The 23,871-nt window shown below is 42.3% G+C and overlaps 1 protein-coding gene across 1 annotated transcript in view; it reads right to left on the reverse strand.

Annotated features, from left to right (window-relative positions):
- LOC131917011 (NACHT, LRR and PYD domains-containing protein 1a-like) overlaps nucleotides 1–3,070 on the reverse strand; it is a 37,536-nt gene extending 34,466 nt beyond the window's left edge. The window contains exon 1 of the mRNA XM_059270663.1: nucleotides 3,046–3,070. Coding sequence (XP_059126646.1) covers nucleotides 3,046–3,070 — 25 coding nt within the window. The remainder of the gene's footprint in view (nucleotides 1–3,045) is intronic.
- Between the last annotated feature and the right edge of the window lie 20,801 nt (nucleotides 3,071–23,871).

Raw genomic sequence — 23,871 nt, forward strand, 5'->3', positions numbered from 1 at the left:
TGCTCAAGGACAGAGCTTATACCAGAGGCAATCACCCCTCAGGGCTACACTCCCTCATCTCAGGGGAGTCAGTTGAAACAAAGCTTTTCTCTAAGAGGTGCTTTCTGACAGAAAAGAAAGCTTTACTCCTGGATAGTTCTGTTCTGCCCTGGCTGGGCTCTTTCCCCAGACAGTGTTCTGACTCAGCAGCACAACTGCTTCAGACACAGTTCAGCTTTACTGTTTTCCCAGAAAGGTCCTTACTCTGATAGGAAAGCTTTTACTCAGATTTCTTTTTGCAGCTGTGGACCTATCAACCCAGGACTTGTAGGAAAGTGGACAACTGTGCCATTCCCACTGGCTTTAGTTTTGTTCATTGGCAATCTTCCCCTGGGTCCTGCACCTTCCTGCCTCAGCTCTGTGCTCCAGGAAGTTTCAACTGCAGGAACCCTAGTATCCCCAAAATGCATTCCAACTCAGAGACGCTGGCCAGTCGCCTCTGGGTTTTTGGTCAGAAGCGAGGATACAATGCTACAAGTTTGCATGCTTCAGGGGATCTTTGCATTAGGACAATTAGGAGCACCTTTTCAAAGACGCTCACTCAAAACCCTTGATGCCTCAGTTCGGCTGTAACTGAAAAGCTTGGCTTTTTTGCTTTTCTCAGGTAAAGTTTCCTGCCCTTTTGGGTTCTCCGTAGCTCTTTACCCACACTCTGACCCACTGTCTTTTACTAGCTTGAAGAGACAGAGCTTAGAAGAGGTTTTTAGGAACTTGTCCCTGCCTCCTGCATTGCAGTGAGGATTTTTAAAGCTTGAAAGTCAGAACTTAGGTTTTGCTGTCTTAAGAGGTTTGTTGTTTTTCCCTTAGAGCTAATCACAGGTGGTCCCCATACTAATATCTTCAGGTGATTCTAATTTTTGTCCTTCTGAGAGAGAAAGTTAAAGGCTTTAGTTTTTAAGTTTGAGAGCTTTTGAGAAAGATGGCTTTTTAGAGTTTTTTCCCCCAAATTTTCCAAGAAAAGCTTTAAGAGAAAGGTTTTTTTTCCCCCCAAGAGAAAGAGCAACTTTTCCCAAAACTTCCCAACTTTAAACTTTTTGGCTTTTTACATCCCCATTTTTGCCTCAGGGAGAAATCACTTTCTCCTGCAGCTTGGACTTAGCATTTCAGCTGCCCCAGGTCAAAAGCTTCCATAGGAAACCTATTCTTCCCCATAAGCTCGAAGATGAGCTTTTTTACTACCCGTAAAGCCCAAAGAAAGATTTTTTTTCTCCCAGTTTGCGTTCATAGCCCCCAAAGTTAGAAAATTGTAGAGTTTTTCTGTCTAGTTGCTTTACTTATTTTTTCCTACACAATCTTACACTTCTAAGTTTTTCCTACACTATTCTACTACCCTATGCCTTATTTTTCACAGATAGAAATTGAGAAAGGGATAGAAGAAAATTTTGACAGAAGAGAATTTCGCTGCAGCATCGGACATCCTTCCAGTCCGCTTTCCTTTTCTCTCGAGGATAAAACCCCTGCCTCTCAATATATATAAAAAATATATATTTTCCATAACACCGGCATGCCTTATCCACTGGCAGGGCTGAACTCAGCACTTTCGCCAAAAACTCTGTAATAAAACTATTATTTTCCTTTATCTTTAGTCCCTGTTCATTTGTCTTTAGTCCCCCCTTTTTTTTAGTCCCCCTTTTTTTCTTTAGTCCCTTTTTTCTTTTTTCTTTAGTCCCTGTTCATGGCGCCATTCTGTGGGGCGTTTACCCAACCACCCCCACAGTTCCCCAGAGTTTTCTTGAGTGCGAGCAGCAGGAAATATTAGATAGAAGGATTTATTGCGGAGAACATCGCGGAGATAAACAGATAGAAAATAAAGGATAGCCTCGAGAGGGCCTGGAACCTATTCCAACGGGCCCCGACTGCCTCTGCCCCAGGGTTTTTATAGAGACGCCAAGGGGTGGAGCAAAAGACCTCCTCCCCCAGCACAGCCAAGTGCAGACCATCTCAGACACCTGCACTTAGGCCCGTGGTCTAATCATCCTCTATGAGGACCTGCTGGGTAAAGCCACGAGGAACCCGAGAACGGGCTCCCACACCCAGGCAAATCAACAATGACAACAACAAAATGAAAAAACAGAGAGGACATGAAAATGGGAGCCAATGATAGGGAGGGTATTCTGGGGAAGTGAGTAGAAGGGATTTGAGAGTGAATATGATCAAGATACAGTACAAAAAGATATGAACTTTTCAAACAAATAAATAAAAGATATTCTAGACATGTGCTCTCAGACACAGCACCCCTCCCTCTGCTTACTCTATAGCTGCTTCCCAGGGATGCTGATCTCCTTCTAGACACTCTCCCTCCCCATGGGACCCACCTGATCACCAGGAACATCTTAACTTATCCTGGTGGTGTAAAGACTTAGATATTCTACATGTACTCTCTAGAGCATCCCCCCTCAACCCTGATAGGTCTGCAATTGCTTCTGATGGATCATGAACTCCTGGCTCTTCTCCCTTTAGTTAGGACTCACTAGATCACATATCCTTCTCCACCAGGAACTGCTGTGGGATGGTCTGTATGTCAAATTGCTCTGATTGGTCAATAAATAAAACACTGATTGGCCAGTGGCTAGGCAGGAAGTATAGGTGGGACAAGGAGAGAGGAGAATTCTGGGAAGTGGAAGGCTGAGTGGGAGAGACACTGCCAGTCCCTGCCATAACAAGCAGCATATGAAGATGCCAGTAAGCCACAAGCCACGTGGCAAGGTATAGATTTATAGAAATGGGTTAATTTAAGATATAAGAACAGTTAGCAAGAAGCCTGCCATGGCCATATAGTTTGTAAGCAATACAATTCTCTGTGTTTACTTGGTTGGGTCTGAGCGGCTGTGGGACTGGCGGGTGAGAGAGATTAGTCCTTACTGTGGGCCAGGCAGGAAAACTCTAGCTACAAGGAACCCTCTAGCACAGTCATGTGGCACAGAGAAACAGAAATACAACATATGCTCTATGTTCTCCCCAGCACAGCCATCCTGGCAACTCTCAACAACCCATGGCTGCTTATACCGCATCCATTCCTCAGGCTCGTCATGGTTCATGCATCCTGTGCTTAGGACCAGCCTGGTGAGTCTTCCTGACCCTGCCTTGACTGCACCTTTCACAATTCCCAGACATGGCCCCAGCCCAGGCTGTTGAGGCCACTTGCACACTTCCTGATTCCGGGTTGAGGCAGGCAGGGTAGCACATCCTGTTGGTAAGCCTAACCTGTCATGTCCATAGGAACAGAACCAAGAAAAGAAGCTTGTATGTCCAGGTGTCATTGCAATGGCATGATGAAAGGTAAAGATAATATTTGCCCCCTCTCAATTCAACAGTCCCATAGACATGTTCTCTAGTAAGAATTACCCAGATGAACCCTAAGACCAAGAATTTAGTTGAACAATCATAAACCTCAAAAAATTAAGGTTTTTAAAGAAGTCAGAAAAAACTATCTCAGTGAACTTAAATAGAATGAACTCAAAGAGAATAAATGCATGAGTGATGTGCAAGAACACACAAACAGAAGGCTGAATGACACAACTAAGATAATCTAGGATTTGTAAATGGAATTCAACAAAGAGAAAGAAATACTGAAGAGAACTCAAGTTGAAATGAAGAAGAAACCTAAGAACTCAATTAGAATATTCAAAGAAAAGCCTTACAAGTAGAATGGATCAAGTAGAAAACAGAATATAAAGACTCAAAGTTAAGTAGATGAATTAGACCTCCTCATAAGCAAAGAATATTTATAAAACTAAACAAAACAAAACAAACAAATAACCCTGGATGAACATGTAGGAAGTTTGAGGCATCATGAAATGACCAAATCTTCTATTTATAGGCATAGATGAAGGAGAAGGCACCCAGGTTAATGTATGGATCAGATCTTCAACAAGATGACAGAAGAAAATTTGCCTCAACTCAAGAAAGACAAACCCCACACAGATATGAGTAGCCCAGATATCACTAGTAGAAAGCACCATAAAAAGACTTCTCTTGATGTAATAGTTAGAACACTTAAATATGCAGAACAAAATAGGTTATTGAAAGTTATAAGATAAAAAAACAACTCAAGTCAAATATAAATGCAAACACAGCAGAATAACAGGTGATTGTTCAATGGAGACTTTGAAAGCCAGAAGGTCCTGGAATAATGCACTCCATATTTTAAAGACCATGGATGACAACTTTGACTAACTGTACCCAGCAAAACTGTCTGTCATAGTTGAAGGAGAATGAAAAGCTTTCTATGATACAAATGGGCTAAAATAATTCATGTCTACCAAGCTGGCCTTGCAGAGAATACTGTAAGCAATACTTTTACTGAAGAGAGGAGTAAGCATAGTTAAGAGACAGTAGAAGGAAAACATAATTACTGAAACACATAGTGTGACTAATACCTCCAAAGCAAACAACAACAAAATCATGATAATCAATATACACAACTTTCCATAGTAACTTCAATAGTGTCAATGGCATCTGTTCCCTCATAAAAGGCCAGCTTGATGGATTAAGGAAGGAAATCACTCTTTTTATTGTCTGTAATTATTCATCTTGGCTTTAAAGATAGGCAGCACCTTACAGAGAAAGGATGGAAACTATTCCTAGCACCTGGGACCAAGAAGCAAGCAGTTATCCTAGTACCTGACAAAATAGACTAAAATGAATCAAGAGAGATAAATAAGGACACTTCTTATAATTATAACCAGGGAAACAATTAGCCAAGAAGACATTACAATACTAAAAATATATGCACCAAACTCTGGTGGTCCCAATTTTGTAAAAAGTGTAGTACTGGAATGAAAGCACAGACTAACATCAACCTAAGAATAGCAGGTGATTTCATACTCCACTTTCTCTACCACACAGCTCATCTGGAAAAAAAAAGTTAACAGAGAAATGAAAGAATTAAATAACATTATAAATCAAATGACTTCAACAGATATTTGCAGAATATTCCACCAAAACAACAAAAGATATACTTCTACTCAGCAGTCCAAGGAGGTTTCCTTTAAACAAACCACATCCTGAGACACAAAGCATATCTTAACAAATTCAGAAAAGTTGAAATACCTCAATGTTTCCTGTTTGACCACAATGAAATAAAATTTAAAATCAACAGCAAACAAATCTAAATCCACAAACTCATGGAGATTAAACTACTCATCAATGAATAATGAATAAGTCAACAAAAAAAAAAACAAGAAAGAAATAAGAAAAATTCTGTAACTAAATGAAAAAGAAAACACAACTGAACAAAACCTCTATGATGAGTTAAAAGCAGTTTTATAGGGGAAATGTGTAGGTCCAAGTACCTACATTAAGTATCAGAAAGAGCACAGATGAATGACTTAATGAAGAGACTCAAGAGTTTGAAAAACAAGAACAAACCAACCCCAAATCCAGTAGATGTCAAGAAAGAATACAAAACAGGCAGAAATTAATGAAATAGAAACAGGGAAAACAGTACAAAGAATCAATGAACCTAAGAGCTGTTTCTTTGAGAAAATAAAGAAAATTGACAGAATCTTGGCCCAACTACCCAAAATAAAAAAGAGGATCCAAATGAACAGAATCAGAAATGAAAATGGAAACATTACAACAGACACCAAAGAAATTCAGAATGGTAGAAGGAAAAAACCTGAGTTGGAAAATCTAAAAGAAACTCACAAAATTCTGGACTTATCCAAGTCCCCAAAGTTAAACCAAGAAAAGATCTGAAACACACAAATAACAAATAAGGAGACTGGACATTAATAAAAAGCCTTCTGACTAAAACCAGCCAGACAGGGGCAGATTAACAGTAGTTCTACCAGATTCTCAAACAAGATCTACAACAATCCTTCTTAAGTTATTCAAAACTAACAATCAAATCCCCACAGAAACAGGAGCAATTCCAAACCCCTTCTATGAAGCCCATATGACTCTAATACCCAACCCCCACACACATTAACAACAAAAATCTCTCAAAATCTACATGCCCATTTCTCTGATGAACATAGATGCAAAAATCCTTAATAAAATACTTGTAAACTAGATACAATCATATATATAAAATGATCATCTGCCATGATCAAGTTGGTTTTTATACTGAGATGTAGGATTGGTTCAACTAACACATATGTGGTGGTTTGAAAGAAAATGGTCCCCATAGGGAGTGGCACTATTAGGAAGTGTAGCTTTGTTGGAGTAGTTGTGGCCTTGTTGGAGGAAGTATGTCACTGTGGGGACAGGCTTTGAGGTCTCCTATGCTCAAGTAATGTCCATGTGAACACAGACTCCTACATCCTGCAGATCAAGATGTAGAACTCTTAGCTCCTTCTCTAGCACCATATCTGACTACACACTACCATGTCCTACCATGATGATAATGACTAAACTTCTGAAATTGTAAGTCAGCCCCATTAAATGGTTTCCCTTATAAGAGTTGCCATGGTCATGGTGTCTCTTCACAGCAATAAAAACACTAACTAAGACAAAATATAAACTAATTATGATAATAAATATATAAATAAGCCTCCTGATAAATTTACATGACTATCTCAGTAGATGCAGAAAAAGCCTTTGGCAAAATCCAACATTCCTTCATGAGAAAGGTTATAGGGAGAACAAGATCAGAGGACCTAAACCTCAACATAATGAAGGCTTTCTACAACAAACACACAGCCAACATTTTCCTAAACGGTGAAAAAAATCTCAAAGTAATCCCACTAAAATCATGAACAAGACATGGTTGTCCCCTATTCCCACTCCTTTTCTTCCTTTAAAATCATTTTATTGTAATTTTTATTCTATGTGTATGGGTGTGTTACCTGTATGTATGTCTGTGCACCATGTATGTGCAGTGCCCTCAAAGGTAAGGAGAGGGTGTCAGATCCCCTGGAACTGGATTTACAGACAGTTGTTAGCTACCATGTGGGTGCTGGGAGTTGAACCCAGGTCTTCTAGAAGAAAAGCTGATGCTCTCAACTGCTGATTCTCCTCTCTAGCCACCCCCATTTCATCAGGAGAAGGAAAATAAACAGAAAACAAGGAAAATAAATTGGATCATCTCTATTTACACACGATATGACATTATACATAAGAGATCCCAAGAATTCCATCAGAAGACTTCCTTAAATGTCACTAATTTCACTAAAGTGGCAGGATAAAAAAAAAATCAACTTAACAAAGATTAGTAGCCTTTCTATGCATGGCCAATAAATATGCTGAGAAAGAGAACATGGACACTTTCCCATTTACAATAGCATCTAAGAAAATAAAATATTTGAACCATGTCTACAATGAAAACTTCAAATCCCTGAATGAACAGATTGAGGAAGACAAAAAATATGGAAAGAACTTCCATACTTGTAGACTGGCAGAATATTGTGAAAAATGAGCATTTTACCAAAAGCAGTTTATAGATGCAATATAATCCCAATTTGAATGCCCACAACACCTGTTAAAAATTTTGAAATCCTCTCTGAGGAGTGGATGGGGGTGGGGCAGAGTGGCGGGAAGGTGGGGAAGGTGGGGAGGTGATGGGGAGGAGGGGAGGGAGGGGGAACCATGGTTGGTATGTAAAATGAAAAAAAAAAAGAAAACTTTTAAATAAAAAAATGAAAAAAGGATGTGGTAGAGGAAAACAATTTTAACACATTTTTTCCTGTTTAAGAAAGATTATTTTATTTCATGTGCAGGAGTATTTTGCCCTAATGTACATATGTGCACCATGTTTGTGTCTGGAGCCCATGGAGGTCAGAAGAGAACAATGAATTTGGAACTCAAGGTACAGATGGTTGTGAGCCACTGTGTGGGTGTTGGGAACTAAACCTAGGTCCTCTGCAAAAGCAATAAGTGCTCTTAACCACAGAGCAACTTCTCCAGCCTCTGTACCCTCCACAACACTCTTTCTTTTCTTTTCTTTTCTTTTCTTTCTTTCTTTTTTTTAGATAGAGTCTCTTTCTATAGCTCTGGCTGTCCAGAAACATACTATGCAGACAAAGCTGGCCTTGAATGCTCTGAGATCTGCCATCCTCTGCCTTCTGAGTATTGGGTTTACAGACATATGCCACCATGCCTGCTTCACCACAATATTCTTGACACAACTAGAAAAAAATCCTAAAATTCATATGGAGCCACAAAAGACCCCAAGTAGCCAAAGTGATCCTGAGCTAAACAATGCTGGAGGGATTACCCTTCCAGATTTCAAGACTTATTACAGATCTGTAGTGATGAAAGCATTTTGATACGAGCTCAATACAGGCATGTAGGCCAGTGGAACAAAGTAGAAGCTCACAACACACATACACATAAAACTACAGCCATCTGACAGTTAACTAAGATGCCAAAAATGTACACTAGATGAATGACAACATCTTCAACAAGTGGGCCTGGCAGAACTGGATGCATATGTGTAGAAGAATGAAACTTGACCCCTCTATGTCATCCTGCACAAAAATCAAATCCAAATGGCTCAAAGACATAACTTTGAAACCTGAACACTGACACTGCTAGAAGAAAACATAGGCAGTACCCTAAAGGATATAGGTGTAGGAAAGGACATTCTTAATAGGATTCCATTTGCCCAGGAATTAAGTCCAACAACTGATAAGTAGGACCTCATCAAACTAAAACCCTTTTGTACATTTAGAAAACAATTTTTTAAATAGATGCCTGGAGTTCAGGATATTTTGACTCATGAACGAAACTCTGAAGTTATATCTTTTCAAATGTATTTTTAGAGAAATGAATACTTTTCCTTGTTTCGAGAAACACTTTTAGTACTGAGTTCTTAGGAAGTTGTAAGGAGGTACATGTAAGCCCAATATTTAGAGGAAATAAATATGTCATGAGTGAATCTGGATGTATTTTCTTGGTTATAAGTGTAATTGATTTGGATCAACTAATTGGGAAAACTAATTAATTGCTTCATAAGGGCAATGTTCTTCTAAATTCATTCCAACAGAGTTCATTTACTGTATGGTAGACATTGAGCTGCTCAATAGTTATGCACTGGGCTTAGAGATAAATGCACTTAATTTGAACACCAAATTCAATTGCTTGTTAATAATTCATCATTCTGTGAGTTGAAACTGGATTTAAGTTGAGTGAAGAGGAAGCCCACAGAGAGGGAGGGGATCTTTGCCATCTATACATCTGACAGTGGAATAATATGTAGAATTTCTAAAGAACTCAGAAAACAAGAGTCAAAAAATTAATGGTCCCCACCTTGGACTGCTGGCAGTGGTCTGAGGGTGCCTGGACTGGTCTACTCTGGTGACCAGTCTAGCGAATAATCTAACTGTCATCATAGAGCCCTTGTCTAGTGACTGATGGAGGCAGATGCAGAGATCCACGGCCAGGCACCAGGCTGAGCTCCAGGAATTTAATTGATGAGAGAGAGGAGGGATTCTGCAGGTGAGGGACGTCGAGATCATGATGGGAAGATGTGCAGAGATGACCAGCCACACTAGTGGAAGCCCATGAACTGTGGACTGGTGGCTGTGGAGCCCCCATGGGACTGGACTAGGCCCTCTGGATACAGAAGATGGTTGTTTGGCTTGAACTGTTTGGGGGCACCCAGGCAGGGAACTGGGATCTGTCCCTGGTGCATGGGAAGGCTTTTGGGAATCTGGTGCTTGTGGTGTGAAGCCTTGCACAGCCTTGGTGCAGTGGGAAGGGGCTTGAACCTGCCTAGGCTCAGTGTGCCAGGCTCTGCTGACTCCCCATGGGAGACCTTGTTTTGGGGAATGTGGGAATGTGGGGTGGCTTGGGAGAGAGGGCTGGGGGGTAGGAGGAGGAAGGAGGTGAGATCTGTAGATGGTATGTAGAGTAAAAATTTTCTTAATAATAAAGAAAAATGAAAAAAAAAAACCTAATGGTCCAATTGAAAAATGGGCTATGGATTTGAAAAGAGTTCTCATAAGAAGAAATAAAAATGGAGAAGAAATATCTGAAAAAGTGTTCATCATTTCCTTAGCAATTAGGAAATGCATCTGTAAGTTTCCCCATCATGGTCTTAATGCCGCTTGTTGAATATCTCTTTCTTCTCTTCAACTGGACTTCCAGAGCTTGGCCTGGTGCTTGGCCATGGCTCTTTGCATCTGTTTCCTTCAGTTATTGGATGAAGGCTCTGTGATGACAGTTAGGGCATTTAGCCCGCAGGGGACTGGACTGGGCCCTCTGCATGGGCGAGACAGTTGTGTCGCTTGGTCTGAGGGGCCCCTGACAGTGGAAATAGGATCTATCCCTGGTACATGAGCTGGCTTTTTGGAGCCCATAACCTATAGTGGGACATCCTGTATAGCCTTGATGCAGGGGGAGGGGCTTGGACCGGCCTCAGCTGAATGTACTAGGCTTTGCTGACTCCCCATGGGAGGCCATATGTTTTGGGAGAAGGGGATAGGGAGTGGGCTGTGGGGGAAGGCTAGGGGGATCAGGAGGAGGGATGAAGGGGGATCTGTGGTTGGTATGTAGAATGAATAAAAAATACAAATAATAAAGAATTAACAAAGAATAAGGAAAATGCAAACAAAAACAAGTTTGTGATTTCATTTCACTTCAGTCAGAATGGCTATGACTAAGAAAATAACAAACAATGAATGCTAGGGAGGATGTGAAGAAAATGGAACCTTCATTCGCTGTTGGTGGGGTTGCAAACTGGCCCACCTGCTCTGGAAATCAGTGAGGAAACTGTAAAAATAAACTTTAAATGGATCTAACATCTGATCCAGCTGTACTACTCCTTGGCATATACTCAAAGGACTCAACATCATACTCCACAGAAACTTGCTCAGCTGTGGTCATAGTCTCTATTCACAATAGCTAGGAAATGGAAACAATGCAAATGCTTCCACTGATGAATAGATAATGAAAATGTGGCACATGTACAAAATGGAATATTGTATAGCTATAAAGATAATGAAATTGTAAATTTGGTAGGTAAATGGATATAACTAGAAAATATTATATTAAGTGTGGTTTCCCAGATCTAGAAAGACACACTCATGTTCTCACTCACTTGTGGTTCCTCGGTTCAAATCTTCAGATGTTATTACATAACCTGGAGTCACTGCAGAAACCAGGGAAGAGAAAAGGGATCATGGGGTGGGAAGGAGCTCTAGAGAGGGAAATAAAATGGTACAAATTCTTTTTTTTTTTTTTTTTTTTTTTTTTTTTTTTTTTTTGTGGTTTTTCGAGACAGGGTTTCTCTGTGTAGCTTTGCGCCTTTCCTGGAACTCGCTTTGGAGACCAGGCTGGCCTTGAACTCACAGAGATCCGCCTGGCTCTGCCTCCCGAGTGCTGGGATTAAAGGCGTGCGCCACCACCGCCCGGCAAAATGGTACAAATTCTATGAAGAGGAAATGGGAAAAATGAAATGGAGAGGGGTTTTAATTGGAAAGGGGAGGAAGGACAATATGGAAGTAGAGGGAAGAGGGATAAACAACACTAAGGATATTGTTCAGGGAATCACATTGTTTTATATATACTTAAAATTACATATATTACTTCTAAGTGCATGTAAATATACATATAGGTACATACATATGCATACACACACATTAATAAAGATATTCCATTTGGGATGACATTGCTTCCCCTAAAGCCATAGACTGTCTAATATAAACTCTAGTAACAGGCATGAGAAACCTTCTTGTGAGTTGTTAATCAATGGGGTACAAGGGGCTCCCAAAACAACAGAGCTATTGCTGTTGCCTTTGGTTGCCTCTTAGAAGTTGAAGGTAAGTCCTTATTGCTGAAAACACCTCACACTTTGAACACAAGACTTGGAGGATTCAAGGTATATCTGATCCAGAAGCCTTCTCCCTGAGGACCTGCTTTCTTAGTTCTAGAAGATGCTGTACTGGAAGTTCTACTGTACTGGCTAGTTTTATGTCAATTTGACACAAGCTAGAGTTATCAGAGAGGAGGGAGCCTCAATTGAGAAAATGGCTCCATAAGATGAAATTGTGGACAAGCCTGTGGACATTTTCTTAATTAGTGATTGATGGGGGAGGGTTTAGTACATTAATTGTGGTGCCATGCATGGGTTGGTGATCTTGTGTTCTGTAAGAAAGCAGACTGACCAGCCATGAGAAATAAGCCTGTAAACAGCACTTCTCCATGGCTTCTGCATCAGCAGAAAAAATCTGCAGAGAGTGGAAGGGGACAAGAAACTGTAATGCAGCATGTATGTCATGAAAGGAAGGAGGCTATCTGGGGAAAGAAAGGGGTGAGGAAGAGAGGGAGGGGCAAAGGGGAGGACAGCAGGAGAAAAATAACAGAATTTGATGATGTTTGTATGTGAAAATGTCATGGAATCCATCTCTGGAAGCAAAAGGAAAAAATTAAAGAAAAAGAAATTAAGAAAAGCATGGCATTGTGTAGTGGCATTCCTGCTGAGCTACTCCTGGCCTGGCTCCAGAGAGCAGCACCTAGCCCTAATCCTTCCTTTGTTTAATCACACCTTTTGTTTCTCTTATCGCCTTATGTGAATCTTATTTGAGAGTCAAGGATCAGAGAGTCCTCCAAGGATCAAAGGCCTATGCAAAACTTGGTCCAGGAAACCCGGAAAACCGAGGTACCTGAGAAATCAAGTAATTTGCACCTGACATTTGGTCTCTGGGAGCTCCTTTTGGGTTGCTTTGAAGGTATGGAAATTAACTATCTAAACTGTAAAAAAGAGTAAATAAATATGCCCTAGGTGAAGGGAAGAGTGCTTCAGTCCTTTGAGGCTGGACCCCCCTGCAGCCATGAAAGGCTAGATTCATTCTTAAGATGCCTCTGTGTCTTCCACGGACCAGCATGAACCCACACACTCGTGTAGCGACCACACAGCTACAGCATTGCCCAGTACCACAGCAAAACATCAAAACAAAACAAAAAGTAGTGTTAATAAACAAAGGATCACTGGAGCGCAGCATGGCTGAGTTGTTCTGTTGTCCATGCTGTCTTTGACACTGTGTCAGCAGAGCTGTACAGGTGTGATAGAGACCCACAAAACATATGATATCACCTGTCATGTACTTGACTCAGAGTTTCCCACCTTCCCTCTTGATATAATCACAAAGTATGCCATGTAGATTGAGCATTTACTATGAAGCTGTTGTTGGATTTTACATTATTCAAGTTCTCAGATGAGACACCCCATTGGGACCTAGAATCAATGAAAAGTACCTTCCTTTTCAATCGGTCTTTTCTCTGCTGCTGATATTAGCTAATACAAAACCCACTTCCCCATCACTCTGCCTGCCAGGATCCTCTAATCCAATGGGTTGTTTAGTTACAGCAACTCTTTAATCCTCATAGCTTCATACTTGCCATTTTCATTTCTAAGGTTACTGTATTACATTGATGTAAGTGCATTTGTATGTTTCCATAAGATGTCTCAAGTCCTTCCTATTTTTCTTCCCCTCTTTCTATTTTGAATGGGAAGTGATGGGACTGATTAAGTGAGTTGATACACTTTAAGCCTGGGCCATATTTCAAGGCCCTGGATTCTACAAGTTTACTGCAAGCTGGCAGTAGAAGGAATGCTTTTCTTTGAGTGTAGCTCAGATTTCAAAGGTGGTATCTTCTAGTACTGAGAGGTGGTATTTCTCAAGGTCAGGCCCTTAGTATGCATTTCCCTGGCTTTGATGTGACTGTCCTTACTGTCCTGAAGCCAGAGAGAGTGAGACAGAGGCATTCAGTGTGTGAATAGTGACAGTGAAGGCTGAATACAGTTCTTCCACTGTGAACCTCCACTTCTCTAAGCCTTGGTCTTCTTGTCCCCAAGGTGGGACAACAGCAGTCTCTCTCTCAAGAGTGTTGGTGAGATTTAAGTATGAGTGAGATGCAAGGGAAGTCCTGGGAACAGGGCCTGACATGAGTGGGTGCTCAGCAAACCCCTGATGACCCTTTGGCCAATTGAGACGGTGAGTGATGAGGGATCGTGTGGTAATGGATTCTCCTGTCTGTCAGTTCCCTACCCAGAAATCCAGCTGTGCTCTTGTGCTGGAGAAGACACTGCCCTTAATTCCAAGGGCCTCCAGGGAGCAGTGCCATGCCCAGTGAGGCTCCAGGGGCAGGATTGCTTGACTGTTCTCTAGGGCTGTCTTGATCTGGGGTGCTATGCTGGCACTTTGCCCCAGGTGACTGAGTCTTTGCTCATGTTTTTGTGTCACCTTAAGAAGCTCATGTCACCTGAATAGTGAATTTAAACTTTCAGGCAGAGGCTGCCTTATCCCAGGAGGTTCCTAATTGCTGTGCTATGGGTTAGAAGGAGGTTCCCAGTTCTCAGACACACCCTCTGATGTTGGAAGACTGGGTGACTCTTGGCCTGGAAACTCATGGTCTAAGGGTGTGGCTGAAAAAGCTTGGTGAAGGTGTGATTAGGGCTCTACCAGTGAGAAAAGACAGGGAGGAAGCAGGTAGTTCTCCAACGCCCAGTGTACTTCAGACATTTGAATTTTGAACTCTTACAATGATCCTGTGAGATGGTGCATTGGCTAGCATTTCTATACCATAGGATCTAGAATCTCCTAGCAGACAAACACCTGGGAACACTTTGAGGGACAGGTTAGGTTTACTGAGGCCCACCCTTGCAGATGGCCCCATCCCAAGGCTGGAGTCCTGGAGTGAATGAAAAGGAAAAGTGAGCTGAGCACCAGCATTTATTTCTCTGTTTCCTGACTAAGCACAATGTGAGTAGTTGTTTCAGTCTCTTGCAACTATGGCTTTTCTGGGGTCATGGACTACATTCTTGATCTGTGAGCTAAATAAGCCCTTTCTTCTTTAAAATGGTTTGTCAGACATTATTGTCCAATAACATGACAAGCAACTAATACATCTGAATTAACAAATTTTAATAGGATCTCACTTTGTAGCTCAAGTTGTCTTGAACTTAGGTTCCTCCTGCCTCAATTTCCCTGGTTCTGAGATTACAGGAATATGCCTCTGCATAGTTAATGATCTTAGTGTTAGGCCATATGATTTTTCTTATTTTTTGATCTAAAACTTCTAGGTGAAAACGGAGATATTCTGATGAACTTCCTGGGGGCTGAGAACCATATTTCAAATAATAGCTTACAGTTACTAAGTGATATCCTATGATGGGTGGGCATCTTTACTGTCAGGCACAGTTTTGACAGCCAATTAAACTTGAGCACACAAGTTGGAGATGGAGTGGAATTGCTCTAAATGGAACAACTTGGTATCTGGGAACAGTGTAGGAAAAGGCAGGAGAGAGAAGAATGCTAGTGGAAGAATAAGAGGAACCCTTGTGGGGAGAGAGACATGAACAGTTCAACCTCTGCTATAATATCATCAATGGACTCTTCCCTAAGCTCTGTGTGCAAGGGATTTGTGTGGATCATGAACATGTGAGATCTGCACTTGTTGCTGAGGTGGCAGTGGAGCTAAGGGTAAGCAGCCTGAAGGCTCAGATGATGAAGATGTGATACAGATGGGTGGAGTGAGGATAATGGAGTTTGTCTCTGTGGTCAACATTTCTATAATTTAATGTGGGGTGGGAAGAATGGACTTTGAAGGGAGAGACAAGGGTTAGGCATGGGCAGGACTTTCACCAGATAGCAGCAGGATGAAAGAGAAGGAAATAATTTCTCAGGCTCCCAGTGTTCTAGATTCCATCCCTTTGTCTGTCTCTACGTGCTGTGAGTTTGGACAAGTTAACCTCTCTCTAGACCTTGTGCACTGGAGAGAAGTGGCTACTTCGATGCTTGAGAAGAGGAAAAGGCAAGGATGTGGCCAGCCTAAGTTGAAATAAGGGAAGTCAGTAGAAGAAACTAGATGAATTTGAGGCAGAAAACTACCCTCTTCATAGGGTCCATCTCAAGAGACTAGACATTCTTGAAACTTCAGGACTTGCATGACCCCTAGGACTTTAGTGCCCACTCGGATTCTGAGCTGAGTTCTGGCTGTCAAATTGGATAGGCTTACTGTTGACCCCTGGGGTTTTAGTTTCCCCATCTGTCAATGAAACTTCAGCACTGTGGAGCCCAGAGGGATCATTTCTAGCTTGTGACTCTTAGCACCTCACCATGGTTCCTCTGCTCTTCCATATAAGTCTTTCATTCCAGGTTCCTGTACGGGTGGAGGCTTAGCTGTAAAGAACCAACATCTATGTGGACCAGAAGTCCCACCCACAGCCCTCAGCTCAGCTTACCTTTGCTTCTGCATTCAGGCTCATCAGATTTAACAATTTCTTTTTTTGACATTTGAGAATGTCTCCAAGATTTATGGCTCTGTAGTTCCAGGAAGTGGGGCAGGCTAGGGAATCCCATGTTAACTGTGCTTCTGGGACCGAGAAAGGAGAAAGAATGTCCTGTGGGAAGGAGAAAGCGGTTGTGTGCTTGTCAGAGAGGCAAAGGTATGTGCCGGGGAGCAAGACTTGGGTCCTACCTACTTACCCTCACACCCTTCTTCACAGTCTCATGGGAAGGATGACACTCTCACCAATGGTGCTGAGAAATGGTTCTGCACTGGGATCATGAAGTTCACACACCTGCCCTGAGTCTCTGTTACTCTCTAAGCCTCAGCTCCCTTATGTAGGTCTTTGAGCTTCTGTCTCACAGGGTTTCAAACTATAATAACAGCAGCAGCAATTGCATGGGCTTGTGCTTATAACGATTGAACATTTATTGGATATTAGACTATTTAATATTTGATGTGGATTATTACTTTACTCACACAGCCCAAGGAGGCAGGTGTTGACTCTCCCATTTCCCAGGTGAAGGCAGAGGGCTGTAAAGTGACTTGTCCATTGATAGGTAGAGCCAGGACTGGAGTCTGCCTCTGCCCAGATCCAAGGTCTGGCTTTGTAACATCAGTGTCACCAAGCACTCCTTTTTGGAGCTGGCTTGAACCTTGAACCCATTTTCAGATCCCCTCTGAATTATAGCCTCTCCCCACTACAGCTTCTGAGTGCTCCTTCCTAGGGGCTGTGAACACCAGCTGGGGGCATGAGAATGCATGGTGTATAAGAGGGTGTGGCCCTAGGTTTCAGTTGGGGCTTCTGCAAGCCTTCCTGTTCCAGCCTTTCCTGGGCCTGGGACTCTTTTGACAGGAGGTTAGCCTGCCATGGAATCCCTGTCAGGAGTGTTCAGTGGTGATGAAGGGGTCACAGTAGTGGTGAGTTGGGGTCTTTGGTGTACTTACTTTGCATTAAGTCCTCCTCTGACGGGGAAAGGGGTCCCTGGAATTCCACGAACAATGGTTCCCGTGTGTGGTGGGAGGGGTCCAAGCCCTGTTGACCCTTATGTTGAGCCTCCTTTGTGTCACTTGCCCTCTGTGACTGAGCTGCTCTTGTGTTGATAGGTTCCTCAGATAATGCCTGATTGTGTAGCTCTGGCCCAAACGGCTTTACGACTCTCATCCGTTGTTGCTCCAAGGAGGTCAGTGGATCCTTGACTCTGCCAGCCATTTCTTTGTTGCAAAATGGTGTTTGATTGGAACTGATGGAGGAAAGATGGAAATAAAAGAAAGAGCAGAGCAGCCTCTACAGGGACAATTGTCCTCTGGTCAGGACAACTGAAGGACTCCAGGCTCTCCTGGGGATGGAGACTGTGTGTCCAGGTGCAGGGCTTGGGCTTTATAGGGCAGAAGAGAGAACTCTGGGAGGGAGTTTATCAATGGATGTGTTCTCTATAGTTTCATGAATGATGTCAGTGGATGTTCTCCTTACTGCATTGGCTTTCCGGTCAGACAGGTGAGCTGTTATGCTGAGTCTGGGGCTCTCAGCTTATCTAAGGTTTCTTCTTTAATGTTTAACACTTCATTCCGGACCCTGAAGACAGATTTATAAAAAAGTGGAGGGAGGTGTATTCTCTCATTGGCTGTTTCTTGCAGGAGGGGGATGATGGAGGTGGGGCTAGTCTCTGTCCCTAGGGTTTAAGGGGGTGCAGGTTAGGGTGACTTCATGAACCAGGAAAAGAATTTTAACTTGATCTGCTACAGTGGATCATGTGATTGCTGTCATTTACTTCTGGAGAAACATGTGAAAACAGTTATTAGACAGGGCTATGATGAGTAAGATGAGACTGAAGACAGGGGACCTGATACTTCCCCCAGGCATCTGTGTCTAAGGGATCCTGTTATTTTTGCCAACATTGTCTGACTTATCTCTGTGCTGACCCTGGCCACTCTTCCCTGCAATTAGTTCATATAATACTGTACTTTTTAATAAAATTGTATTGCATAAGTATCAGATTATGCAAGAACTGCTGCACACAGCTATGGCTTTTGTCTTATTTATTTCTTAGCCTTTGAATATCTCACTATTAATGACTCTTATTCCAGCAGCTTCAGGTCAGACAGGAGAGAGGAGGGTGTAGGATAGGCTAAGACAGGAGCAGGCACATGATGCATGCAGGTGAACCCAGTAAGCTATGATCCACCAGAGCTGGCCTGCAGACTCTCCAAGCAGGGGCTGGAGCCTGGGCTCTAGCTCTCAGGATGAGGTCTCAATGTCTGCCACAGTATGGCTTAGTAGAGTGAGACCAGCACTTGTCTTCCCACAACTCAAATGGATTGGTGGATTCTTTTGTTCCCACTACTCACCCTGCTCTTCTATGGAGCTCACTGATGTCTGCGTCACTGCCCAAGGCTCCTCAGCAAGCAAATGTATTCTTTGAAAGTGAAAGAGACTCTGGTTCCTCCAGGAAGCCAGGCATCAGAGAGCCTGCGCAGATGCCTTTCCTCTGAACCCTGGGAGTGGAGGTTCAATTTATTTCAGCTCATTTCCTGATGTGAAGTTTCTGCACGTGACTGGGCTGGAGGAGTCAGGCTTGAGAGCTTCATCCACACCTGCAGAGGCCCTGCCTCCTGAGTGCAGGACTCATGTCTGAGCCTCACTTCACTCATCTACTAATGTGGGCCTCCCAGGTTTGCCAACAGGTCCCAGTTCAGCAAAAGCTCCTGGGTTTCCCCAGGTTTGTGCTCTGGATCTCTGCACTCCCTCTCCTCCCTGTAGCCTGCCCAGCCCCCAGGCTTTTTATTTCAGGAAGTGCCTCTCAGTCCCCAAACCCTGGGTCTTTTCTCACTCCTGGTATGTATGCATGTTCATGTGCATGTCAAGTCACATGTATGTGCATGTGTGTGATCTGAGAGCTCATGGATTTGGCTAGTCTAGCTAGTCATCCAGGTAGGGGTACTTCCTGTTTCCTCCTCCTGAGCTCTGGGATGACAAGCCTGTAGCCATCCCAGCATGCATTTGTGAGGATGCTGTGATCAGAGCAAATGTCCTCATGCTTGCATAGCAGGTGCTTTATCCACTGATCCATCTCCCCAGCTCTGACACTGGCTTTTGAACAGATCTGTAATCTGACTCTTCACTGTGCCCAAGGAGACTGCTGGTCCAGCCAGCATCCTGGGGCTCTGCTCCAGCTTCCCAGCTCTCCTTGCTGATGCTTTATATTCTCAGTTTTGAAGTCAAAGTCACAAGCTAATATATAGATTTAGTTTAAGTCACCTCCTCACCTCTGTCTTGCAATCTGCCCTGTCTTGCTCTGAAAGAAACACAGGTCCTTCCACTGGGTCACAAGGCTCTACATGACCTGACTCACCCCACCCTGCCATATTTCTGTCATTAGATCCTACTTCTTGCTCTTTACTCACTCTGTTGTGGGTTGTCTGCTCTACCTTCCTACTGCTCCACGTTCCTTGAACACACCAGGAACTTGCTTATTTCAGGACCTTTGCACTGGCTTCTCCATTCTTTTGGAATGACTTCCCACTACTCAGAAGCTTGCTCCCTGCTTTCTGAAGCAGAGCTGCACTTCCAGAATTACCCTCCTTCATTCTTCTGTTTGACACTTGTTACCACCAAATAGCACAGACTTGATTTGTTTCTGTCATTTCAAACACAAATACAATGGAAAGTCTTGGAAAACAGGACTTAGCTCGTTTGTTGATTGTTATGTCCCCTGGGCCTAAGTTAGTGCCTGACCCACAATATTGGCACAGAGGTGCTTACACTGAGAGGTGGTTATTTCTTTCTTTTTCTTCTCCAGGAAAACTTTATTTATTAACATACAAATAAAATATCACATTTCAGCACAAATAAAACATCATCACACCCCTGATTTAAATATGCATCTTTTTGTTTGATACAGGAAGGCTGGGCTCCTAATGACATTGCTCTGCCCAATGGGCTGTGTTTGCTCATGCAAAGCATCTTCCTGATTCTTTTTTATTTATTTTTATTTATTTATTTATTTATTTATTTATTTATTTATTTAATGCTGAATGCCATTTATTGAAGGAGGGAGGAGGTCTTAAATACAGGCTTACAGCACAATGGGAGAACCCTGGAGAGCAGAAGTTCGCTACTGATGTTTTACAATCTTGCATCTAAGCTGTTAATGCCCAATATGCAGGATACACAGACAAGGAACTTCCCTTAAGCATTCAGGAGGGTGGAACCCGGCAGGGAATTAGCATAGGGAGGACATCAAGGTCAAGGTCAGCAAGCAAGGCAACAGTTACCCAAAACTGGGGCTAGGGCCCTACAAGTCCCCCCTTTTACTAAAAAATGAGTTTCTGACTTAGGTTGAGTAGGACATCAGCAGGTCACCTTACCCATCATGGAGACACTTGCCCAGGCCACAAAGGCGCTCTGTCTTAGGTTGGTGAGCGCCCCACAGGCATTACCCGCCTTTTCATTTTCACAATTCTCTTCAAGCTGGTGCAGTACCTACTTTTCAGGAGTGGCTCTGTGCAACATTTATTGACCTCCTGAAATTCATTTAGCCCTCTTTGAAGATGCCTTCAAATTTGTGAGGCTGAATGTAGCCATTATGAGACCATTAGTTCTGCTCCTTGTGAGCTGCCTGTTTTTTCTTTATGGTTCTTAGTTGTTCTTTTGCAGAGTTCCAGCTTAAGTCATGCTGGGATCAAGAAAAATAGGCCTTGGCAGTTCGTGTTCCTGGAGTTGTGTCCATGCCAGTGGATGCCCACATGCTCCAGAAGAGAATTTGACATCGGTGCTGCAATTGTTGCTGTTATAGCAATAGCGGCCACCGCTGCTACTGTTTCTGGGATTACCATTACTAGCTGTAGTAACCAATTACTACTGCCAGCAAAAGTAGTTACCACAGTTAGTTAGTCTTTCATTCTATTGGACATGCTAAATTTAATTCAATAGTTATATACATTTCAATTGGCTTTGAAAGTTATAAATTTATAAACTCAAGTTCCATTTGCTTTTGGGATACCATCTTACAAGGACTCCAATTTGCAGTAAGGCTCGTTAAGGAAGGGAATGGCTCAGTTGCCTTTAGCCTACTGGCTATGGGTGGGTTAGGACTTCTTTTGGTCTTTTCTGTGTCAAACACAGAGATTGCAAGCCCAGCGCCACTTTGAGATCTTTGGCAGCAGTTAACTCTGCAGCTCACACACGATTGGGCCTGTATGATAATGAGTATTCAGAGACAGGTTATTTCTTAATATTAACATTTGATTATTTGTGTGAGTAGGGGGATAGAGTAGTGGGTGATATATGTATGTGCACATGCCATGGATCACATGTGCAAGTTGTAGAACAACATTCAGGAGTCAGTCCTCTCCTCCAACCACATACAACCCTGTGATCCAATTCAGGACATTGGACTTGGTGGCAGGTGACTGTTGTGAATCTATTCCTGGGAAAATATGACTGATACAGAAAGTCCATGCCCATTGTGGGTGGTGCCATCTCTAGGCAGGTGGTCCTGGGTTGTATAGGAAAGCAGGCTGAGCAAGCCCTGGAGAGCAAGCCAGTGAGCAGCACTCTTCCCGTGGCCTCTGCTGCAGTGTTCTGGTAAAATACTTTCTGATACAATATATTTTGATCCTTCAGACCACTACAACTCCTACCAACAATAATTAAGAATTCTTATTTTTCCATATCTGCCACAGCATTTGTCTTGTTTTGTTTGTTTGTTTTATGAACAGTCATTTTGGCTGTGCTAAGATGCTGTGGTTATTTGAGTGACAATGGTCCCCATAGCTCATATATTTGAATGTTTGTCCTCAGTTTGTGCAGCTGTTTGGAAAGGATTTGAAGTATGTCCTTGATGGAGGAGGTATGTCACCAGTGGTCTGCTTTGAGGATTCAAAAGCTCACACAGGTCGCAGTGCATGCTGCTCAGGGATCAGGTTGTAAGCTCTCAGCTACTCCTCCAGCACCATGCCTGCATGATTGCGGCCATGCTCCTAGCCATGATTTCTGGGAGCCATGTGACTTCTTCAGGGGACAAGGCCTGAGAATAGCATGATCAAATTCTCCTTGTGGCAAGGCCCTGGAGAAACTCACCTATTTTGGCAAGGCCAATGCATAGTTCGCTTCATAATTCTGGACATGACCCCAGAAGTGTATTTGCTACCTACTCTGCTTGCTTTCTTTATACAAACCATATTGCTGGCTGCCTCTAGTTTCGCTTTCTTGGAGCTACAGATAAAATATCTATTACAAAAGTAAAACATCCCCCCTGATGATTGTTTTAAGTCAGAACTTATTTGACAAGTTATTCAAGATATATACTGAAATAATTTCAAACTGTCTTACTTCAGGATGAAAACACTGCCAGGATAGGTGATTAATTTACCATAAAACTTCATGGTAAGATTTATAACTCTTATTCTGTTCTAAGAAAGCATGGTCCCAGAACTCTGGGAACCATACACATGCTGCATCTTCTTTGTAGAATTATTTCTGACTTCTCTTGAACAGTATAGACTTAGACCAGAAAAGAAACAATAAGTAAAATTAAATTTCCTGAGTTTAAACAATTTCACAATATATTTTAAATAGTTCATTATATACATTTTCACACTTAGTGTAGGGAAAAGGGGCTGGATAAAGAAACCCACCCTGACCCTGGATCCCAAAACTAGGGAAAGATGGCTCAGATAAGGGGAGTGAAAGAAACACAGTTTGGCTCAGATCAAAGCCATCTCTGCCCCTAGCCAATTGACTTGTGAAACAAACCAATCACAAAAGAGGACAGTAGCACCCTGGCCCTGGTGCCCAGGACCAGGGAAACACAGCCAGGGTTTGGGACCTGAGCCAGAGAAATGAACAATTTATCCCCAAACTCAGAACCAAGGAAACACTCTTGGTCCCTAGAATCAGAGTCAGTGAAAGAAATGTGCCCTGGCCTTAGAATTAGTGTCAAAAAGCTAAGTAAGGCCAGTGAAAGAAACACAGTTTAGCTCAGATCAGAGCCATCTCTGCCTCTAGCCAATTCACTTGTGAAACCAACCAATCATAGAATAGCACCCTGGCCCTAGGCTCAGTGAGATCAGAGCCAACTCTGCCTCTGGCCAACTGACCAGTGAAACTAAGCAATCACAGAGCAGAACAGTAGCACCCTGGTCCTGGGATTTTCTTTGATAATTCTTTCCTATATCTTTTCCAGGAATGTATCTACTTTTTAACATGATTCTATAAGCTGTTTCTGAAATGTAGAAATATTATTTTGAGCAGTATAACCCACAGTGGGTACAATTTTTTTTGTGGAACATGTGGACTTTGTATGTAAACATGCTTTTTGTGATTTTCAAAAGTCATTAATAAAAACATTAAAAACAATCTCTATAGGATTTTAAGAGGTTACTTTAGGTGATACCCATGGAGCATTTTTATCAAATCTTTAAAAAAAAAGGAAACTTTTTTTACAGATCCCAAGTAACATGTTAATTTGACCTGTTGATTATTAATAGTGTGGAACAAATAATTTACCTGCATTTAATTTTGTGGAACAATAATTTCTTAGGCTCTGTATCAGTAAGAGCTTATTTCTATGAGCTTTCACTTTAGCAGCCACACTATTTAATAAGCTGAGAATCTGTTCTGTTTCAGTTGTTACATTTTTATAGAATTCAACCATA

The sequence above is a fragment of the Peromyscus eremicus genome, chromosome 8a (assembly GCF_949786415.1).
Source record: "Peromyscus eremicus chromosome 8a, PerEre_H2_v1, whole genome shotgun sequence".
NCBI lineage: Eukaryota > Metazoa > Chordata > Mammalia > Rodentia > Cricetidae > Peromyscus > Peromyscus eremicus.